The 23,122-nt window shown below is 34.8% G+C and overlaps 1 protein-coding gene across 2 annotated transcripts in view; it reads right to left on the reverse strand.

Annotated features, from left to right (window-relative positions):
* ARID2 (AT-rich interaction domain 2) overlaps positions 1-23,122 on the reverse strand; it is a 107,413-nt gene that overhangs the window by 34,626 nt on the left and 49,665 nt on the right. For both annotated transcript variants that reach the window (XM_074903000.1, XM_074903001.1), the window contains exons 4-6: positions 10,817-10,950; positions 9,762-9,980; positions 7,185-7,252 (exon numbers count right to left, since the gene is read on the reverse strand). In XM_074903000.1, coding sequence (XP_074759101.1) covers positions 7,185-7,252; positions 9,762-9,980; positions 10,817-10,950 — 421 coding nt within the window. The remainder of the gene's footprint in view (positions 1-7,184; positions 7,253-9,761; positions 9,981-10,816; positions 10,951-23,122) is intronic.

The raw sequence follows: 23,122 nt of genomic DNA on the forward strand, positions 1-23,122 counted from the left end.
AATCTGGATAAAGGGAAGGATGGGAAGTACAACCAGCTGAACAGCAGGAGAAATTTTGCTATGCAAATGTAATTACAAAATTACAGCATTCATACCAAGCATGACACTACTATTTTCTTGGAAAATACAATACCACAGATTTTCTAAATTGGAAGGAAAATAATTTTATTTTCCACTGCAATGCTGATAAATGACATCCAAGTGCTATTCCATAAAGAGGATTACTTGCACAAAAAGTATTATTACCACATTTTAGCAAAGACAGAAACAGCCAGAAAAAAGTCTAACTTCCTCCTGTTTGTGACAAACAGATTTTTTCTAATTAATACTGAGGCTATCATCAAAAGCCACAGAAGACCAAGGTATGCAGGTAAAATTTGCAGAATGTACTTAATTTTGAGCTGCCTTTTAGAGAGGAGACTATTCAAGGAAGAGGCTTCAGTCATTATTTTTAAAAGCACACAAATATATTGTCTGGAAATACAGCTGTCAGTACACACTTCCCTTTAGGATGCTTCCTTTTAGAAAAGCAATGAACACAGTAAGCCTTCACATTTCACTGCTACTTAAAAGAAAAACCTCAGAGGCTTTTAAAGATTGTTTTATCAGTTAATGATTTTAAAAAGTAAATATTGAACAGAGATGCTTAAAGTATCCAACTTCAACCTGAATCTCTTTTGAAGAGGCTGAAGTCAATCACAACACAGTGTTAAAAACTGCTGTCACACAATAAATGTTAAAACAGGAGCATCACATTTTGCTAGCCGAATCCTTCAATAATCCACTTTTCACCACTTAATATTTGGGCGTATAGTCCAAAGGAGCAAATTTTTCTATCTGGTAGACAGATCACCCTTGACATGTTCTCAAAGGGATGTAAAATGAGATTTTAAGGTTTTTGCAGATGGAGACATTACAGTCACTGCTAAAGACAAAACCTCAAAGAGCTATCGCTAAAGAAGATGGGAATACAGTGTTGGAAAACTGTACATCTCACCTAAAACTTGCAGAATAAACAGAACCATGCTAGTTGCTTGAACAACTGAGAAAGTCTCCCCTTCCTAAAGAAGCAGTCTGTCAAACAATGCTAGCTGTCAACTCAGATGAGATTATCTTTTCAGAAAAGAACAGAACATGGCTTCATTCTGTAATTTAAAGTGTGAGATACACCAAGGCACCAAATAAAGTTTACTTACACATAACTTATTCTTCAAATTGTTTTAATTATACACTCACACTGTGAGCATAGATGCTAACCACTCCAACTACAGAATTTTACCATCAGGATTACTTAGAGCATATGCACAAGCACTGTTACCTATTTGAAGCACACCAGAGTAACATGTGTCCCCACAGCCTCAGTTCCTCTGAGTCCTAGAGATCTGGAAAGGCTCTTAAAGCTTTCTAAGGAAGAGAATCTGCAGGATAGGACATAATATGCAGACAATACAACTTCAAAAAGAACAATTAAAAAACACCATGTTTTTTCCTCTCTTAAGTGTTTATTTCTACATACAGAAGCATTGTGGGTGACAAGAACACTGCTTTACCTGCAGAAGTGTCAAGTGTTTTGCTTGCTCAAAACTGTAGGTTTGCATTCCGAAAGACAGCATCTGTCATGGATGTTTCAGCAACCATGAAATGCCTACTGCAGTAGCAAACCAGGCTTCCTGTGAGCACTTTGCAGATTTTAAGATTTCAAACATTCTGCAAAAGCTCCAGCAGTATCACCAAAGAACTCAGAAATCTTAATCCTACAGCCTCCATTCAACAAGACAGTAACTTAAACAGTTTATCAGTAAGTAATGTGTTCAGAAATCCAAGCAGCTAAGACACAAACTATTATATGTGGTATTTAATTTATCTATTTTAGAGATGGGCTGTTAACTATAGAGGGGTCAGGATCTCCCAGAATTTTTAGCTGTTGACAAGCATGTTACAACAATGAATGTACAGATGGAAGCCTGATATATCACTCTGAGCCCCAAACACCTGAAAACTTTACCATAGATAGTCAAGGCAAGTTCCTAACCAAGGAGAGAGGCATCTTGTCTCTAGATGGTAAAACAACTTTCCATTTGATTCCAAGCAGCTGTCTTCTCGCAAGCACCATTACACAGGAGAGTTGATCATCTCCTTCAGAAAAGTTACTGTTCTGTTCAGGGAACAACAAACAGCTCGAAGCAATACTCTTATGCACTGAAGGTACAGTCATGTAAGGAATTAAAGTGCAGTCAGACTAGCCTATGACAATCAAAGTCTCAATCAAATTATCAGGCATAATATCAAGTTCTCCAAACATTTAAAAAACCTCTGGGTTTGTTGAGAGATGCTATGACAAAGGTGTTCAGATGTCTTAAGTTCAGAATAAGTCTGCAGCTTCTACTCCTTTTCTTCACACGGAAAGAGTTGGTCTGAATCACCTTCTTTTCTTGCATTTAAGCAGACAGCTTTCATTGCTCTCAGCCCACTCAACATTTGTTTCCTGCCTAAGCAGGAAAGATCCCTGAAAAGGATAGGGGTAACCAGAGAATGATGAAGTGGAAAATAGAATTAAATAACCTAGGTACAATGCTGGCAACCTATCAGTTACAAGAGAACGAGGCAAAATACAACAAAATTTTTGTTTGCCCAAAGGAAGGAAAAAAGTGGAATAAGATGAGTTAAGTCAAACTTTCTGGATGGTCCTTTGAAAAACGTATCTCAGAGGCAAGAAGAAAAAAAAAAATCAATTCAGCATCACAAGCAGTTATTTATTCCCTACTATAAACTATGGATAGCTGAAATCTGATACTACCTATCAGCAGAAATGAACAAAAAAGGATGAAAAAGTGAAGCTCTTTATCAACAGTTATTCCTAATACAAATATTTTAGATGATGTAACACACTGGTAATAGGAATATAAAGCTAAAACTTGGAAGCAAACAAACAATGATTGGCTACATGACATCCAGATTCTAAGAGATAATGGACAAAGGTAAAGAACTTAATCCACATGCACAATCTGATTCCTGTCAGTAGTCAAGTTTCTTCAGAAAAAGATGCACAGGAACATACACAATTAAATGGCAATCAGATTAACCAAATTACTGTTCATAAAAATAATGGATGTTTCAGTCCACAAATCATATAATGTATCAATGTTCATGACTACTTATTGTCCAAGAATAACATGAGAGCAACTGGAGTCAAGTCAGTTTGACAGGTCAGTGCAAGAGACAAGAAAGGTGACATCTGAAAAGTATTTCAGGCATTTAAAACGCATAAGAATCTTTCTCTACACACTATCTGAGAAAGATTCAAAGAAGAAATGCACAGTAAGGAAAATTACTATTGAACTTATATGAAGAAGAAAGAGTTGGACAACAAAATAAGAACTTCACAAAAAAAAAAAGGAAACCAGGGAAGTAAAGCATTAAGCAAAGCAATAAAGAAAGCACAAAACTGCATAAACATGGATTTTGGGCCACTACAGCTAGAAGAGGCCCCAAGAAGTCCAAGAATATGAAATCCAAGTGCTTAAAGTAAACAGAAATGAATGTTGCATCAAGAAGTGTAATGCAATTATCCATATACTACATCCAGTAGTGGGCAGCTGCTGGAGACATGAAAGAAATACCTGAAAAAACAGAAAAATTTATTCGATGCTAATATAAACAAGACACTTTTCAAAGATAAACTACACTCACAAGTGAACCTTGCTAATATGAAGAAATTTAAAGCTAAATGAAACAGTTAAAAATGGAAAAGCTTCCAGAGTAGATGAGAAAATATCTGAGCAAAATGTCACCAGAGCTTGGGGATGGGTATAACAAAACGCAGAAGAAAAGACACGAGATGACTCGCTAAATGCCAGTTGTTTCCATCCTTAAGTAAGGTCATGCAGTCATTCCAACTAAACAGAGATTTAAGCTAACTGACAGCACCAGGAAAAATCAAGAATGCAGAAAGCAACAAATTAACATAGCTATAAGGGATAACAGCAGGTTCAACTAAAATTATATCAAAACTTTGACAATTAATGGAACAGATTCACTGACTAGTAGAGACATTTGATTCAGTTTAGAGGAAAACACTGCAGAAAGTGAGAAAATACGCAGTGCTGCAAATAAGATAATGGAAATTACAAATTTTCTGAAAAGTTTTTTCTGGGGTGATTGGGGGAGGTAACTGATTCCCTCAAAGATTAGTATAAAGAAACACATTTTTCATCTTCACCTGCAACTGGAACAGTAGTGATGATGGAGTACACAACTCCAAAGGCAAGCTCCTTTGCTCATGAATATGACATTACCAAACTGTTAGACTGTTCTGCAAAAATCATGATACCACATATGTAATGTAGAATGATTTTAAGTCAAAATTAGAGAACAGCAGAGTATAAAATCAAAGTATCGGTACTGAAACAATTGACAAATTCTTTATGATAGATTAGTACATAATGCAAGAGCTGACTGAATACCAACCAACAGTTACTAAGTAGATATTTAAGGGTGGGAGAAATACTAATGGTGATGCTGTACTACTCAGTGTGCCAAGATATAGTAGAATGAAGATAAAAACAATAAAGAAAAATATAGTCATTTTTATTTATCTAAAAACTAATTTTAAAACACTAATACTATTAAGTGACTAAAATTTAAATCAAGCTTTTTTTAAGCAAACATTTAAAACTTCCACAAAACATTTTAGTATAAATACGTAATTCTAAAATTACCCCCAATGTAACTGAAATACAGAAACTAAAAGGCCCTATAAAATCCAAAGTTCCAAGTTTATGTTCATATATTTCAATAGGCAGGAAAAGAAGCCTGGAAAAAAGACAGTAAGAGTAGCTATACAGATGAAGTGCCAAATATTCTAAACGTATCTCATAGATCATTTGATGTATTTGAAAAGGTATTTTCGGCTAACAAAGACTAGTTCAATTTTTTTTCTTTGCATAAAACTAGCATACCAATACTGAAACTGACATTCAGTTACCAAGAATCCAAGTTTATGATTTCTCTATGAAACCTGAATTTAACTCTTAGTATAATTTTCAGAACAGCTTCAAGATTTCTACTATTTCTCAGCCACTCCCACGCCCCTCAACCCCAAAACATGAAAAATCCACTATGGTCTGACAGTAACATTTACAGACTCAACAAAATTCCTATCAACTCAATTCCTTCTAGTTTAGAATTCACATTTTCAAGAAATTGCTTTCTCCACTCTGTTTTCTATGAATCTCTAACGTTTGGGTCTTCATGCCATTATTATAATTCATAATTCTGCATTTTTCCTCTCCCACTTGAAAGCTCTTTTCTATCTTTACACAAACTTCTAATCTGCTACCATTCTAGTAGAGAAACCTTACAAAAAACCCCAAAGAATTTTTAAAAGATGTGAACAGTGAAAGGAGGGACACACAATAGCCATTCTATTAATCTTAAAGCTGTAAAAGCAAATTTAAAAAAAAAAAACAAAACAACACAGATACACAATCTCTACCCTCCCAATCAAATAACTCTCTCCTGTGTCATGAAGCTCCCATAATGCTTCTCCTGATTTCTGTTCTGACACAGCCACAGCTGCAATACAAAATAAATTACTTCTAGTAGTAGGGTCAAACAAATGCTTTAAGTAAGATGTTCTGAAAAATCTGGATTCTTGGCATTAGAGATATTTTTAGATCTGGTGTTAGTTTCTGACATGTTTTCAGCAGTATTTCACTACAGAGTGCTACTATACATGCTGGAATGTTCAAAAATAGATCTTGGAGAGCATCCAAGTTTCTTATTAGTAAACCTTATTGCAGTTACAGTGGTTCTACTTAACACTTTGTTAAACACATTTATCAGAACCATCTGTCCTTATCTATCACAATTACTTAAGTTTATATAATTAATGAACATAAATTAGAATTCTGTGTAATTTTAAATGTTTACAGATCTAGACATGGCGCTTCTTGCTGCTCTACATCAGCAACAGTCTGTGACAGTTTAGGGTGAAGTCAACACAGAAGTGCTAAGTGCTTTGAAAAAAAATCAAATCAAAACACAACCTACAGTACTTCTGGACATATTTTTCAATGGAAAAAGGAAACAAATATTATGAAGCATTATTTTTTTACACTTACCTTCAGCACATTTGAGCCACATTTTCAAGTTCATATACTAACAATATGAGAGCCTAATTTTTTTGTTCTTAACTTTACCTTGGAAATTTTGGTTATGAAATCTATTCACTGATATTTCAGCAATACTTATTTAACCACATTGCTATGGTCCAACTTGTTCCAAAATTGAGTTGCATAAAAATAAAACAAAAGACAAATGGAAAAAGGTCCTAACAAGTATTACTCTATAATACTGCAAGACATTTCAGTATACAAGACAATTAAGAAATGAAGCAGAAACCCAGCTATGAACTCCTAAGTAACTCAGCAGCTTATCTCTCCACATTTTCACTTAATAAAAAGCACAAGGTATCAAAATATATTTTAATCTAGCTTTCTTCTATTTTAGCCACATGAATCATCACCTGAAATTCAATTTAAGGAATTGTGTATCATAGTGAATATGCTGAAATGTCAAGCCTCTTCCAGCTATAACATATTTCATGCTCTCATTCACCTCAAAATGCTCACCTAGAATAAAGAGGAAGCATTTATGCGAAGAAATTTTAGTTATATTTTCACTTCATTTCATTATTTGTACAGTAGATCGTGCCCTCTAGTGGAAAGATAAAAAGGCCTTGTGCAAAAATAGTTGTAACAAACAAACCTGAAACACTGCTAACTTATTTAAATTTGTCCTATGCTTCTTACATTATGGACTTAGTTTTCATAATCTAAAATGTTTCTTTACTGATCATGGCAGTTTTTAAAAAAGCAGCAATGTTTTCTCTTGTTAAATATGTTGGCCAGTTTTCCCTTTCTTCACACATACAAGCTTTCTTATAAAAACAAGGAACCCCTTTATTTATTTCCCTACACCTGTTTTTTCCTAATACATTTGTTCCTGCTTACCCAAACATTTTATGACAACAATGATATAGTGTCCTATTATATTTAAATCAAAGGAATAATGTTGATAGTAATTCTAAAGACATATTGCTAGTATATCTTACAATTTTCTTTTTAAAAGACTTGATACCAACCATATGCAGCTCAAAATTATTTTAATAATTTTTAAATTACCTTAACAAAATCTCTATCAGTTTTCTCCTTCCATTCTTCTCCAAATACAGCAGAAAATGATCCTAAAGCTTTAAGCATAAAAAGCAGAATTTAGTAAAATTTTTAAAATTAACATGTTTGACTTTTTACTAATCCATAAACTAAACAAAGATTCAACAACAATACAGACTCTTCCAGTGTTTCCTTTTAATTAAAAAAAAAAAATCCTACATAAACCAGCAGAAATGTCTATAGATGTTTTACTTAACTGCTACCAAAGTTTTGCAGTTTAAATTGAGAATAAGTAGTCCATAAAAGAATGGACTAGTTTGTGAACCCTTTAAAAAACACATGGGAAACCTCTCCATATCTCTTTTCCAGGAGTCAAGATGACTGCTCAATTTTCAACCTCACATCAACTGCTTTCCATGTGCACTCTGTAAGCTGTATACACCACTTTAGCAATTAAACAAATTCCCACTAATGTTTTCTAAAAAACATAACAGTAGCAGTGAGATTTTGACAACACTCCACTGAAAGTCAATATTTAACCAGGGAGCATAAGGGATGTTCTCACATGTGGCAAAGACTTAATTTGACTCAAAGTCTGAGTCAATACCAAAATAAACCCTCTCCTAATAGTTCTCTTATAAACTAATGACATATTTAAGTTACACTTAAACATTTTGGTTTAGAAATTTTTATTGTTTTGAGCAAAATGCCACAAATTTCAATTCCAAGACCATATTACCTTTCAACTCAGAGAATCCAAACCAAGGCTTATGCAGCACTCCAAAGAGAATGATATTATACACCCTCAAACCCCTAGGGCTGCTCTATCACCTGCAGTATAACTGTCATCTCAAATTTTATGGGGAAAAAAAAAAGCTGAAGACATATTTTTCTTGTTACCTAGAAACTCTGCACTATATAAGCTAACAATGACAAAACCTTAATTAGACAAGCCAAATCTAAACCCCACATTAATCAGCTACCATTTATTTCCACCTGAAATTCTTGTGACAGTATTTTCATACTACCTGAATTTGCTAATTACAGATTTAATTTAATCATCACCTCTGACAGATATACCTTCATTATTTGTAATACAAAAGCATACAAGTATTTAAAATCTATGTTTTATCCTTCAAAAGTAAGTAAGCACACACCCCCTTCCCTTTTCTTTCCCCAATTTGATCCAATTAGTCCTCCTCGTGCTCCTAGGACAACCCCTGGATTTATCCAGATGATTTTACCTCAAACATTTTTCAGTATAACAAATACTAATACAGACCAGCTATGGAACAAGCCTGTTCTCAGAGCCAAAGTTAAGAACTCGAGAAAACACTGTCTACCTTTGTAACATCCCCGCCCCCCACCCCCAATCACAAAATAGCAACACAAAACTTGATTAAATTATTTGTGAATTCCTAAATCCATAGAAGTTCCATCAAAAGAACAGGAGAGCAATGGTAAACTCAAAAATCTAGAGAGCAAGCATCCTGGAATCACTAACATGAAGGACTCAAATTTCACTTTAGCTTCAAGTATTTTTCTTTGTAAGGTCTTGTAACTGGGCTAGATGCAGACACTAAATGGCCAAGACCTAATTAAATCTGAAGGGCATGAGTACAAATCCAAAAACTAAGAGAGACACGGGAGAACACCAATGCACTATTGGGGGGCCAAGAAGGAAGCTACAAATCATTATGTAGAATTGCATGATCAAAAACCTGTCAAACTATACAATGTCTAACAAATTTTTTTTAGCTGAAAAAGCTTGTTTGAGCAATTACTTATGGGGGTAATTTCTGAAATTCAGTATTTAAAAAATAAAAAATCAGTACATAAACCCAGTAAATACTTCTTTCTCACCACCACCAGACAGGAGCTATGCTCTTATAATTTTAGCATGGTTTGGGTTAATGGGGTTTTATTTTCCCCCCTCTCAGTGACAGAAAGACAAACAAGCAATTAACAAGAAACAATTTGGCATGGAGGTGACATTGAACAGCCAGAAGAATTTATTTCACATACTGACGTATTTTGGTGGAACAGACCATCTCTTAAAATTTATGTGCTAACACATTAAGAATTCTGAAACTCAGATTAAGATTTTTATCCCTTGAGTTTTGTATTCTGCATTTCAATACAGTTGAATGTGTAGTGACACATCAGGATAAAAATCTTAGTGGGTCATTGTTTTCAGACTGCCTTTTTTTAATTTTTAAATTTGGGAATGCTACTAGGAAAGAATTATTAAAAGTCAGCATGGTCCTGCAATTTCAAAGAAAAAAAAAAAATATCAAAGAAAGCAGGTGGAAATCCAATGCTGTAAATCAGAGCATCTTGAACAATTAAACTCTATCACTGAAAAACGAATTCTTACATTTCACTAAACTGTTAAATAACACTGTTTTAAATTACCTAACTTAAAAGGTATTTGGTAAGGTCTGACATAAACTGTGGATAAGTTTAAAAAAAAAAAAGATATAATTAAGTGCCATAAATGATAAACATTTTAATTATCAAATGTTGTGGAAGATGCTACAACAGGTATTGACACTTTCAGTTGCAACAATGTTGTTATATACTTACTGTCATCAAACACCCCAGCATTTGCAAGCAGTAATGTGATGATTTTAGGGTCCTTTTCAAGCTGCATAACATGCTTGCTTTCATTTGAAAGAAGAGTACATACATTAATTGCAAAGTCCACTTCATTTGGGAGTCCAGATAACAGTGAAAGCACCAATTTATTATAGTCATTTGGTGAGTTTAAGTCCATAGACAGCCCATAGCTTTGACGAAGGTAATCTAAATAAGAAAACAAACAAACCAACCACATTTTCACAGCTAAACTACAAATATTCATTATATGTTTAACAATATTATTATGAATAATAAGCAGTTTTTTAAAGTTCCTTAATAAGGTATTGTGGGGTTTAACAGGTTTTTACAGTATTCTTTTTTTTTTTTTTCCATTCGTCTTCGGCCAAAATTATACACATTATACTTAGCTGTGTACCTTTCTAGTTAGATATTATTTCCTTCATCATCTCCAGAAGACAATACTGCAGTATCTTCTCCCAAAGAAAAGCTTTGAAAATGCAAATTTTAATTAAAGTAGAATTGTAATACAATTTGGAGTCACTTTCTACGCAACAAATTACACATCCATTCCACAGAGTCTACCAGCTTCTGATTTGTTTATTGGTTCAAGATTGATACTTTGGTCTCTAAATTACAATGGTGTTGATTCTGGCTCCTTAAAAATGTGCTTTATTCCTCAGATTTTAAAGCTTAATTAATGGTATGATCAGTTCAGGTATTTGGCTCTGTAGACAAATGACTGATGTGACAGAAGCACAATTTGCAAATTTTCAAGATACATTTTTTTCAAGACAAGGAACTATTTAGCCCTGCTGATCAGAAAGAAAAACATTTGTAAAGAAGAGAAACAGCTTATGGATTTTCACATCTATTTTGTTTTGGTTCACAGTGGAAAGGTTTTTAAGTGTATTAAATTGATAATTTGAGTGACCTACAGATTTGATGGTTTTAACAATATTGTAAATTTATCTACACACTATTTCTGTAGTCTATCAAAATATATAAGGAAAAAAAGAGCACTTTCTTCCTCAAAAATTTACCTGACACACTGTGTTGCTGGTAGTTATAGGAAGTTGGAATTGCACCAATAGGAAGTTGTGGCTTTGGATTGCCTGGTTGTACCTCATCATCCTCCTCCCCAAAGTGATGGACTTTTTCATACTTTTCTAGATAACTGGAATAAAAAAATAAAATAAAATAAAAAAACACAAAGGTTTTGAATATATATATAGTACAACTAAATCCTTCATCCCCCAAGAGCTGAACTGCCAAAGGAAACAAACTGCACAAACATGTAGATTTACTGGAAACAATAGTCAAAGTGGTATAAAACATAAAATGTGAGTCAGACTGACAACAGGTGATACAGAAAATGCACATATGTGGAATTGTGGATTTAAATAGTAAATTTCCTCATATTTCTCAACAACAATCCCTGGCTAAATTGCAACCCATTAAGACCTCTTGTGACTAACTCCATTTTTCCCAAATCAGCTTTTGCTACCCCAGATTTATCTGCAGGTGGAAGCATCGTAAGATTACTCTGTGTAGGTTACCAATACACATACTGAGGTAAAGTCCAGAAAAATTCTTCTTTCTTTTTGCCTGACCTACAGAGAAACATACCGAGTTCCAGCAACTACACAAAAGTAAGAGAATTCAAGGATACTGAGGGCAACAAGTCGGGATCACAAGTTCTGAGCCATGGCTGCAGCTGATGGACTATTGGAAATCCTTTAGAACCCCTTAAGAAAAAAAAAAGTGCTGATATACTCTACACAGAATGGACTGCAAGCACAGAAGTTATCTATACCAAAAGTAAGAATCACCTTGGTAAATTAATAATCTCAACAGTTAGTTTAGCATTAAAAACTAACTTTCAGAACTTTTTACACTCCAATATATGAAGTCAACTTAAAAGTCCCACTGTAGCCTTAACTTCAGTGATACTTAGTTGCAAAACCCTTCAGGAAATTATGTCAAGATCACAAAGCTGCCTGAATTTACTAACTTCCATTGAGCTGAAAACTGACAGTATCAAGTCGACTAAATCATAATGATATTGTATAATCAGGAAGTCATTTAAAACATTTATCTTCATAACATATATGCTAAAAATAGCTAATATACGAAAAAAACCCCAAGCTTTTAGTATCATTTTTGTCAGTAGACACTAAAGTCATTAACTCATGGTGAATCAGAAAGATTTTAAAATAACAGTATTCTCAGTAACCTCTGGGGAACATTTCACATGCATTCGATTAGTACTTATTTCATGAAGTGAGATAACAGTGACATAACTATACCTTTAAAATGTTAGCAAATATATTTTTTTTAAGAAAACGCTATATTCCAGAAGAAAGGAAAAAATTTCAGAGTTAATAGGGCATATCATGGTGTACTGCATCACACGCAACTATGATTCATATCTGACTAATGTTCAGGATATTCAAAGTGCTATATTTGTTACTGTTAGGTGAACCGTTGACGTAGTGCCCTCCTTATTACATAGACTTGAGTGAGTTAAGGAGTCAGCAAAAATCCTCCATGTACTACAGGTTGTTTTTAGGGTCTTTAACAGACTAAAAACTACATTTAAATACAGTTGGTTTTTATCTTTAAACTAAAAATCCTCATTTATGTGAATTACATTTCGATTTAAAAATCTGCAAAAAAGTAAAATCCTATAAATTTACAGCTTTTTAGAACTCATAGTTCACCACTCTCCTACCCACAGGTTTTAAAATCTAAATTCTAATTTTTCTCCTCCACCACACTTTCCTTACCCTTTTATCCCCCTTGTTTCCTTTACCTTACATCTTAGTAAAGATTAAAACCAAATACAATCCATAGCTTCTGTCCGGCAAAATGATTCTCAGTACATGAGCAAAGACACTACTCCAAAGGGGAAAAACAGAAATAAAATACCGCACATGCTTTCTAAAGAATTATTTTTTTGCTACATTTAGATTTTACATTTTAGATTTGCTACATTTGCTACAAAGTGGTCTTTTAGAAAGCCTGACCTAAGACCTAACTGTTTTACTATTTGATTTCCTTCTTGCATGTTATCAGAGCAGTACCACAGCTCTATTCTGCTTTATTGATGTTTTCAAGTATTCAAGTTTTATTTTTAAAAAAATGTTTTTTCTTCCAATAGCAATGAACTGTTAAGTACTCTATAAATGAACATTACATCACTGAACACAGCAATCACACAAACAAAAAAATTAGATGTGACAAATTCAATTTTCCATATTATCATTTACTTGAGAACCTCTTAAACATTTTAGGGTAACTAAAAAACCAAAACACCACAAGTAGCAGGTTTATATGTAGAAAGCATCTTTAGATCTCAATACTGAACCACACTCAACCTCTGCATAGAAGATTAGTATTAAATACAGTATGGGATTAAGCAATTTAAAAGTAGTGAAGAGAAAAATACACACACTGTGGAATATAACTGATAAAAAGATTTTTAGAAGCTTGATGCTATAGTAGCAAAGCCAAAATTTCAAGTGTACAGTCAAAAAATGAATGCCTGGTGAATAACTATATAATCTTAGGTGTTCCATGACTCCATGCATTCTAAAATGTATCTGTACTGGTTTCTCAAAATAACTGTATAGATACCCTAACAACACAGCTAGAAAAACAAGGTTTACTGGAATAAACCACTCAGATTGTGAAAGCTAGAAATTCATGGGTTTAAATCATCTAGAAAGCATTTTACTCTTCCAGTGACAGAAGCATTTATTTAAGGCTCATTGTTTTGAACTATGTGCACCTACATACTGACCAGCATCTCTTTCCTACTCTGACCATTCTGAACCCAGAAAATATTGTGGTGACTATGAATTGAAAAAATACCAGTGGTTTATGTATTCTGACAGGCTAAATTTCCACATGTACACATCAGTGACTGGTATTTTAAAACAAACTTAATAGTGGCTTCTAAAATTCTGAGAAAGAACACAGTTGTGCAAGTTCCTAAACTATGTGCAAGTCTAATAGTACACAGAACCACAGTATTTCCAATTTACCCTGGTCCAAAATGAAGCATGGGAACAATTAAAATACTTTCAGTTAAATGCTGCTCACTGCAAGTCTAGTCTTCCATCTGCTACCAGCATTTGTTTTGTTGTCTTTCAAACAGGTCAGTAAATCACTGAATCTGCCATCATCACTGTCATCATGATTGGAATGAGTCTGTACTGTAATTGAGGTGACCAATGTTGAAAAGATGATTTCACAAAACCAGTCTAACTTCTGATACCAAGTGAAAAGGAAACCTAAGTCTCTAGAACTGATCTTCCCCACACGTGCACAAGATATGCTTTGCTTTGTACTATGAGATCATCAAAAGCTGCAGCCTTCACAAAGTCCGGAATCAGATTAATCCAATCTATGAATTAAGTCTAATCAATTTAAACAGAACCTACATAAATGTGTGTTTATGATTAAGACCTAAAGGAGTAGGTCAAAGACAGCTTGACTTTCCCTCCTCCTGACCATGCAGTCTCTCACTCTTCAGAGAGATCATTTAGCAACTGAAGAGGATTCTAGGTTGGCTTTCCACTGATTTTACAAAGTGAATAGCAGTCAGATGAAGAGTAGTTTTTTTTTTTAAAGTCATGTCCCAGCAGAGCTGAACAGTATGAATAAACTAGATGTGCTCCTCTGTTAATACCTACTTTATTAAAATGTGTTACAACACTTCTATCAAACACAGAAAGTCTACAATTTCAAAATTTATTTTCCTTCTTTGCACTCTGAAACCAAACAATTAAATTCTTTCCCACTCAGTTTGACTAAGAAATAGCGGGGGCAGTGCAGAACGCAGAAAACACTTATGTATAAATTAAAATACTTTTGAGAACTAAAACGGTTGTAATTTTTTTCATTGTCGACAACTCTCACAAAGTTTTCACAAATGTCTTAAGTATTTCACAGGAAACCAGGATTCAAATCAACTTTAAGCAATGATCTAATTCTTCCCTATGCCAAAGCAAGTACCACTTTCATTTTCTTTAATTCTTAGCTCTTTTTGTTGTTGCTCAATTTACCAAAGTTCAACCTCTTCCAAGAACACTCCCTCTTTCCTACCTCACCCAAACTATTCAAGTTTGCTGGGGGGGGAGAACACAAATAAAAAAATTTTTAAAACCCACAACAACATCAAAGCATCAGTTACAAAGGCTAGGAAAAAAAAAAAAAACAAAAAACAAACTACAAAACAAAACACACATGACAAATAGAAAGACCTCCAACCTCTAGCACATACACCTATTCCTTTTAAGATACTGCTAACTTAAAGGGAGGATGTTTCACTACTACTGAATCCATCGATTTTAACTGCACTGTATCACTGAATTTCAACCATAATAACCAGACCATAATAGGCTGTTTGATTCCTATGGAAGTACCGATTGTTTGCAGACAGCTGTACAGACCTCAATCCTTCAAACCCTCTTTTCATTTCCTGCAGAGGGAATGCAGGACCTAGGATTTTAGTGTAGAGAAGGAGCTTTGTAAATTAGCTTGTCAATGAGCTTTACTAGTCTTAAATTCTAATCTTACCAGTCTGGCATACAGCTACTATGCAAATAGCAGAATAGTTATCAGAAAGACAGGTCTTGCTCTAAAGATACAAGAAATTTAAGAATAATAAATGAAGCTTTTCTATTACTGAAAAACATTTGTACAAAAGCTCGTAAATCATAATGTGATAGTTACAAAAGGCTAATCTCATGTTTCATAACAACTCAGATCTGTGTCTATAGACTAGAAATGCATACTTTGATCACAGAAATAGGTTTGTAGGAATTCAGAATGCTTCCTTAATTTAGCAAAGTCACGGGCAGTATACATCAACAATAGAGGTCTTAATCTTCCAGTCTTCTCCTTTAATTTCAACACCAACTGAACAGTTACGCCCTGAAAGAGAAAGATGCAGCTAACAGGTATGAAAAAGAACTAAAGCAACTGAATGTGAAATGAAGGACCTGAACAAAATTATTAATGAAACAAGCAATGTATACAGGATATAAAAGTTTCAAAGACATCTGAGGAAAAAACTAAGTACTAGGTTGAAACCTTGGTGACAATGGAGTAATGAGGAAAACTTCCTTCAGTACATACACTGAAAGGTGCTCCATACTGTTCGCACGGCATCTTGAAGTGGTGTTAGCCCAGTGCACACATGATCCAAAATATCCAAGAAACTGAAATGTAATGAAACCCAGCAGCAATTTACACCCACTCCCTCTTTTCAGCTTGATTTCACACCTCTATTCTGAGAGGTTTAATTTAAGAAAAACCATGGACACCACCATTCCCCTACCCCCCACCCCCAAAAAAATGCCCTAAAACAAAACCAACACAACAACAAGAAAAACAACCCAACAAACCACACACACATACACATCTGGTGGATAGCTAGAACTACAGGATACAAGAAATTCTGAAATATGGGAAAATACATAGACAACCAGAGACATGTGAAGGCTGGCTACTTTTTGAAGGGCAAGTGATTTCAATGCTTTCTGAAATTTTGGTTCCTTCAAGGATCTCTTGAGTAGGAAATCAAAAGATAGTATCCCTTTGAAAAACAAATTCATACATTACACATTCTGTTCCTGTGACAGAATTTCAATAGGTCATTCTATGATTGTGACCTTCATTTAGGTCTGTGAGAAAGTAAGTTCTAACAAGATGGCTAGTATTTTTTTCTCTCCATTAAAAATACTTATTTGAATAACAACACAGGGTTTTTTTATTCAGTCAAGTTAGTTTCAGGCTTGTTTTCTGATACTTGGGAAAAGATACTAATAAGAAGTCTATACTATGTACAGCTAGTGGTATGCAGAATTTACTATTAACGGTAGCCCTGTATGGGCTTACAGTATGCTGCAAACTCTCAAGCTAGGGTTTGGGGGACATGTCTGGTACATTTTTAATCTGCTTCTTGCTAAACTTATTAGATTAAGATGGTCTCCAATTGAAAATTTAGACATACCCTCTTAGTATTATGTCAACCTATCTTATTATTGGTATAAAACATCTGGCTTATTTGGATATCTTGGCTCCCTATACCAGGACACAGTAAATTTGCCAAATATATATTAAGCCAGTGCCTGGCAAAACAGTGAAAACAGCAACAACCATCACAGTCCAACTACCAATTCCTTATCTTTATATATGGCTGAAGGATGAACAGGTACCATTCCTACCAGACCTCTCCATCTGATCTTTCTCAGAACTGTCTTTTTGGCAGCATTATTAGCAGAGGACTGACAACGTGAACTTGCACTGATTCTGTCAGCCTGAACACCTTCTGTTATGAAGCAAGGCAGACACGCTCTTCCTGCTCATTCTCTTGCATTCCCTCTCCCTAACTGCAATGCTACCAACAACTTTATAGATAATCATGAGACAAAATCCTTACTGTAACAAGGATTTCACACTACTCCATGTTCCAGTCTGTGTCACTCTCGATGAGAATCATTCCATACAGTTTCTCTTTGCCCCTAATTTGACATGACTCTTGCCCTGATCTGAAAGGCTAAGGAAATCCAGGGTGGCAATGGTATGCCAACTAGAAAAAATTTCAGAACAGGGGTCCATACTTGGGTAAAACAATAAAGTAACTAAAAATACTGGAAGCAGCAGGGGAAAAAAATTAAAAGCTACTATTGTTGTAAGATTTTGAAAAAAAAACACCTTTCAGGCTTCCAATAACATTCCTCCCTAATACATGCAGCACATGGGTACCTGCACTCATGCATTGTTTATCCAGTTGTACATGTAACTTCTTTACAAGACACAACTCATGAACTTGTGGTGCCAATCAAAAGCTGCAACCTTTTTAAAAGCTAACATCTTTACCAGACAATTTATTATAGCCCTATACCATGAATCTTTGCCTGTTACAGGTGCTTTAAAATCGGATTCATTTATGAATCCTAATAGCAGGCAGTACTTCAATCACAGAGAAGGCTACTTCTCAGCAGGGCCAAAGCACTTTTGCTCAACTCTCCTTCTGCTACTGCACACAGCAGAGACTGGTGCCACACTCTGGAATGACACTCCTGCTTAGAACTTAACGAAGCTGCTGCTGCAGCTGCTCCAAATAACGTCTAACTCATTTAATCATCTCATAGATGTTTGCTTACAAAACCCCTGTCCCAAGAGTTATCTGAACTAGTTCTTAGAAATGCCAAACTCAAGCTGCTTCAAGGTTCTGCTCAGACTTCCAGCATACACCAACAAAATTTGATTTAGTAGCAGAACGTTTCACCAGTATCATCAGCAATCCTTTCAGGGCTTTCTTCCTTGGCCCTGAGGGCACCATGAATTCCAATTCAATGGTTACATCTGATTATTGTCAGAACTGATGCTTGCAGCTGAATCCTTCAGGACAATGTTTGTGTGGTTTCTGAGATAGGCAATGTGAAGATGGAAACCAAGTATCTCGCACATAGAGCATCCAGTGAAACACTCCACATACGACTCTCAGAAGTATTTGTTTGATTTCTGGCTTATTGTGACCACCTAATAAGACAGGTTGATAAATCAAGACCCTTAACTGTGTACTTGGTCAGATGTGTAGGGAACTAACAGCTGTGCTTTTCAAACATCTGGCCTGGTGCTCCACTGCGTGGCTGCAGAATACTGTCCTCCAGCCTGGGTTGGCCTGTTCCAGCATCAGTTCCCATGCAGCCCCATCTGACCATACTCACCATACCAGGGACTCCACAACTCCAGCCTCTACCCTGACATCACTCTATCACACATCAGGAGAATTGTGAGCAAACTCGGAAGACCCTGTGCAGATTCAACTTAGTCTAAAACCTTTATACAGATTGACATATAAACTAAGATTGCATATGCTGAAATTTAAATGTGCTAACATTTTGTAACACAGATTATGTGAGACTACATGATTGATGATCCAAGTTGTGGTTTGCTTGAAACTTAGTTAAAATACTCCTAACCTACCAAAAAGCCTTTGTAAACAGAAGAAAACCAAATACATGCCTTCATGAAGTTGTGAATCTTTGTTAAGGCAAGATATATTATTTATTGTTAAAAAAAGAAGTGTAAAATTCATGAGCATCAGCAACCCTGGAAGTTTCACTTTGTTAGATGTTACAACAACATGAAAAAGATGCAATGCTTCTAAGTTTAGAAAAAAAAAAAATTCTAAAGTTACTGAAAAGACATTCTTCATACCTATGGGAACACCAAAAGGAAATAAATTATTATTTTATGCTTTCATACTAGTAATGCTCCAATTCAGAAGGAAAATAATAGAAGACATACACCAGCCATCTATAGTGCGTATGCTGGAGTGCAGCTTCAGAAGACTGGAGGAAGTGGCTGGAGGATGACAACACAAGCCTCTGAAAAAACTGCACTACCAAGAATTCCAACAAATACACTACATAACTGAGAACAGAAGAACCATCTCTAATTTCAGAGGAATTCTGTGTTGTTACAGGAGGGGAGAGGGAGAATGAAGTCCTAATATAAAAGACAGAAGTTTCATTCACCATGAAGATGTTAGCCAAAATAGTAGGTGAAAGCAAATTTACTCTCCTCCTACTTCTACATTCGTTTAACTTTCCTCTAACTCTTAAATCCTGTGGCCAAACCTGTCAAAAGGGCTTCATGAGAAGGTGTCCACATAGCAAAAGCAGTGGGCCCAGCTGACAAAGTCTTGACAGTTCAGCAACTAAATTCTGGTCTACTATGCTGTAACTAACACTAAAATGTAGTAACATTTGTTCTTTTGAAATAAAAATCTTTCACTTACAGGCTTGTTCTCATTTATTTTTAAATTTAATTTAAACTGAATCCACTTGTGATCCACAGCTGCAGTCCACAGTTATTTTCCAGGACTAACTCTTCTACTGCATTTTCATTGCTTGCCAAAAACAATTCAAACCCAGTATCACCTCTTACTGCTTCAGCAGCTGTTTCATTAGACCTGATGGGCTCCACATCCAGGAATATCTGAGCTGTGCCATTATCAATAGTTCCAATTCTCTGGTCTGTATCTGGGAATTAACTGTTCAACACAGGCAATTCCCAGATGTATTCATCTTACTAATATTATAGTCATTCTGTTGCCAATCTAGGATGACAGCTCATCAAATCTGTCAAATATCACTGCAATCTGAGTTTAGCTCTTCAAAAAACATCAGAAACCTCAGGATTTTTTGCTATCTCCATAACATGCTTGCAAATTCTAGAAAACCCCCAAAGCTTCTCTGTTTTGAGAGACAATCTACAGTACTCTCTACGATTTCCCCGCATCTGAATGGGAAAGATGCATAATTCAAATGGCACCACGTGTTAGGAATCACTGCAGGCACATGAAGGAAGTTGTAACTAAGCACTGTGTGGCTTGCCCAAAGCAAGTCACAATAACACACTATCACCCACACCAGCCATCTAGTTTCAGACAGCCACTGAAATTGCAAATGCCACCGCACTATGGAAGCCTCTACAACAGTTTTCAGAATTCCTATATCCACTGCAGAGCTGGCAGCGATGCAAGTGAATGTCTCTGTACTGTAAGATTTATTGTGATACAGTAATAATATTTTCAACTAAGTACAGCTTCCTACATAGCATTAGTTATACACAGTGTGTCACACACAGAATGTAAAAACTTGTGTTCCATTAACACTATTTAGGTCACTAAGTCAAGTATCAAAGTAAATACCAAAATAAAAAAATCACTTGTTTGATTGCATTCTTTCACAAACAACATATTCTAGGACTGGATGCTGTTTTGACAGCAGACATATTTATCTACTAAGTGTATTCAAAGAGGAAATATTATTTAAAAATATATTCCTTAATTCATATTTTAAAAGAATTCTGAACACAAAGTCATCATTTCTACACAGTGTGGTAACTTAGAGCATGTTTTAAAGCTGGGGACTTCCATTAAAAATAGTGGCTCATATTTTGTTAAATATTAAAGCTAAAAATCTAATAGTCGCTCACAAGATTAGAAACAAGCAAAAGCACATTAAACATATTATGGGCTTTGACCACCACAGATAAAGCAACCAAGTGTTCCAGAAGCATTCCCTGAGACAAGCAACTACATAAAGGACATTTTAATGCAAATACACATGTACATGTTTAATGTGTATACAACTTTGAGAACAGTGAACATGAGTATTGTAAAATTGGCTGGAAGACCTACTGACTCTATAAAGCAACATACAAGTATTTAATTTATGAAGAAAACTACATGCATTATTAGCAGGTATATATTAATTTGCCCACTACTACTCATGTTTATTATTTAACTATTATGAAATTTAAATTACAGAAAGATTTTTGCTTTTGTGTCTTTTTTCAGGTAACACAAGAAGTCAGGAAAGAAACACTTATTAGAGCAATGCAACATTCTGTCAGTGGATTGACTGAAGAGTTGTTCTCACTAAAGAGAAAACTTCTGTGGCAATTCAGTCTTAGCTTTTTCCCCAAATTCAGGATTCGAACTGACCATGTAGTACATACATTAAGAAGGTGATTCCCTGTTGTCTTTAGTTCACAGTTCCATTACTGAATATGTAAATAGAGAGGGCTGGTATTTACACAACAAAACTAAGACCTTGTGCACTTTCAAGGACTTCATTAATGTTTTTACAAAAAAAATCCCCAGTCCAGTTTTCTATGTGAGAAGTAAATTCTTTAATATTCTGCCTGCTAGCCATTACATAGAAGTTATTAACACAACAACAATGCCCTGAAAAGAATTTATCCTACCAAGAATTTCCAGTTCTTTGTTTTATTCAAACCATTATAAATAACACAGATATCTACAGTATTACAGAATATAATAGTCACTCACCTTGTCTTGGCTATGCAGAAAAAATTTCTCCTATAAAGGCGTAATCTAGCAAAATATCACATGTGAATGGTCTCACAAGGGTACTTACAATTATACACTTACTCCAACACTGCTAAAGCGGATTCTGTCTCATCTGCAAGGACTTGTGTGTATCTTTTCAACTGCAAATACTTATCTTGCATGTTTCTGAAATTTAGGAGTATTACACATTTTTCAGACTGCAGTGGAAGGACAAAAATACTCTTGGGACTTAAAACACTAAAAAATGTATAATACCTCGTATTTGCACATTTCATTATAACTATGCCAACAGAAATGTTGCTTACGTTATTCAAACACTCTTAACACAAAACACATCATCAGTTTCTAGAATAAGGTTTCAATGTCCAGACTCTACATAGGCAAAGTACTATTTTAATTACTGGAAAATGGTATTTTCTCCCTGATCTATTATTAACCCACACTCTTTGCTACATTCTGGCACTATTTTGACAAGGACCAATACGGTTTCCGTAGGAAACCTGGTAATTTGAAGGACATTATACAAGAGAATAGTAATTGTAGATTTAAATCTCATGAAAACAGCAGTCTAGAAATAGGTTTTCTAGATTTTGCAATTGCTCCAGCCACCACGCTAATCATTTCCACAACACTTCTTTCAGGCTTGTTCAACAGTTACTAAAGAAAAGCATAAAACACAGAATAAAAAAAATAATATCTACTGATTTCTACTGCTTATAGGCTGTTTCTTAAATTTACTGAATCTACAAGCCTTTACTAAAAATACATTGCTAAGCCATTTTTGCACCTCATCTAACTATCTGTAATTTCATCATTAGATTCTGCACAGAATCGGCAATTTTAACAGTTGTGCTTTTCTGCCTTCATCTTATGAATCAGTCTTTTTCTGCAATTAAATCTATTTACAATTTCTCTGCTAATCTGTATTCCACACTCTGACCACATAATCAAAGCAAATCTACTAGTTTACTTGTCCCTATTTATGTGGTCAATCAAACAAAAACATGAAAATTAATTAATCCTTCAACACTTTACCAGATAGATTAAACATTCATGAAAAAAGTGAGAACGGAATAAAAAAATCTGATTAAGAGGATCCTGCTGGGATTCTGCACAATAGGAATATAAATTCTTTAAATTCTACACAGAGGAAAAAGCTGCCTTGGGAGTGAGCCCCTTCTTTATCTCAGCATCCTACCAGAAATTAGTTTGTAAGAAGGAATGCAATCTGGCCTCTATAAAAACATTCAACTTAAAAATATCTGTATGTTTTAAATAAACACAAACATATCCAGACATACTAAAATGACTAATTTTACATCTTTTGCTCATGTTGTATGCAGTTATAGGGCTCAAAGTATCCCAGTGTATTCTGAGAACGCAGGTAAGTACAAATTTAGAGAGGTAACATTGATTTAGCTGTCTAAAGTTGTAAAGGCTACAC

This window comes from Athene noctua, chromosome 3 (genome assembly GCF_965140245.1).
Source record: "Athene noctua chromosome 3, bAthNoc1.hap1.1, whole genome shotgun sequence".
Taxonomy (NCBI): Eukaryota; Metazoa; Chordata; class Aves; order Strigiformes; family Strigidae; genus Athene; species Athene noctua.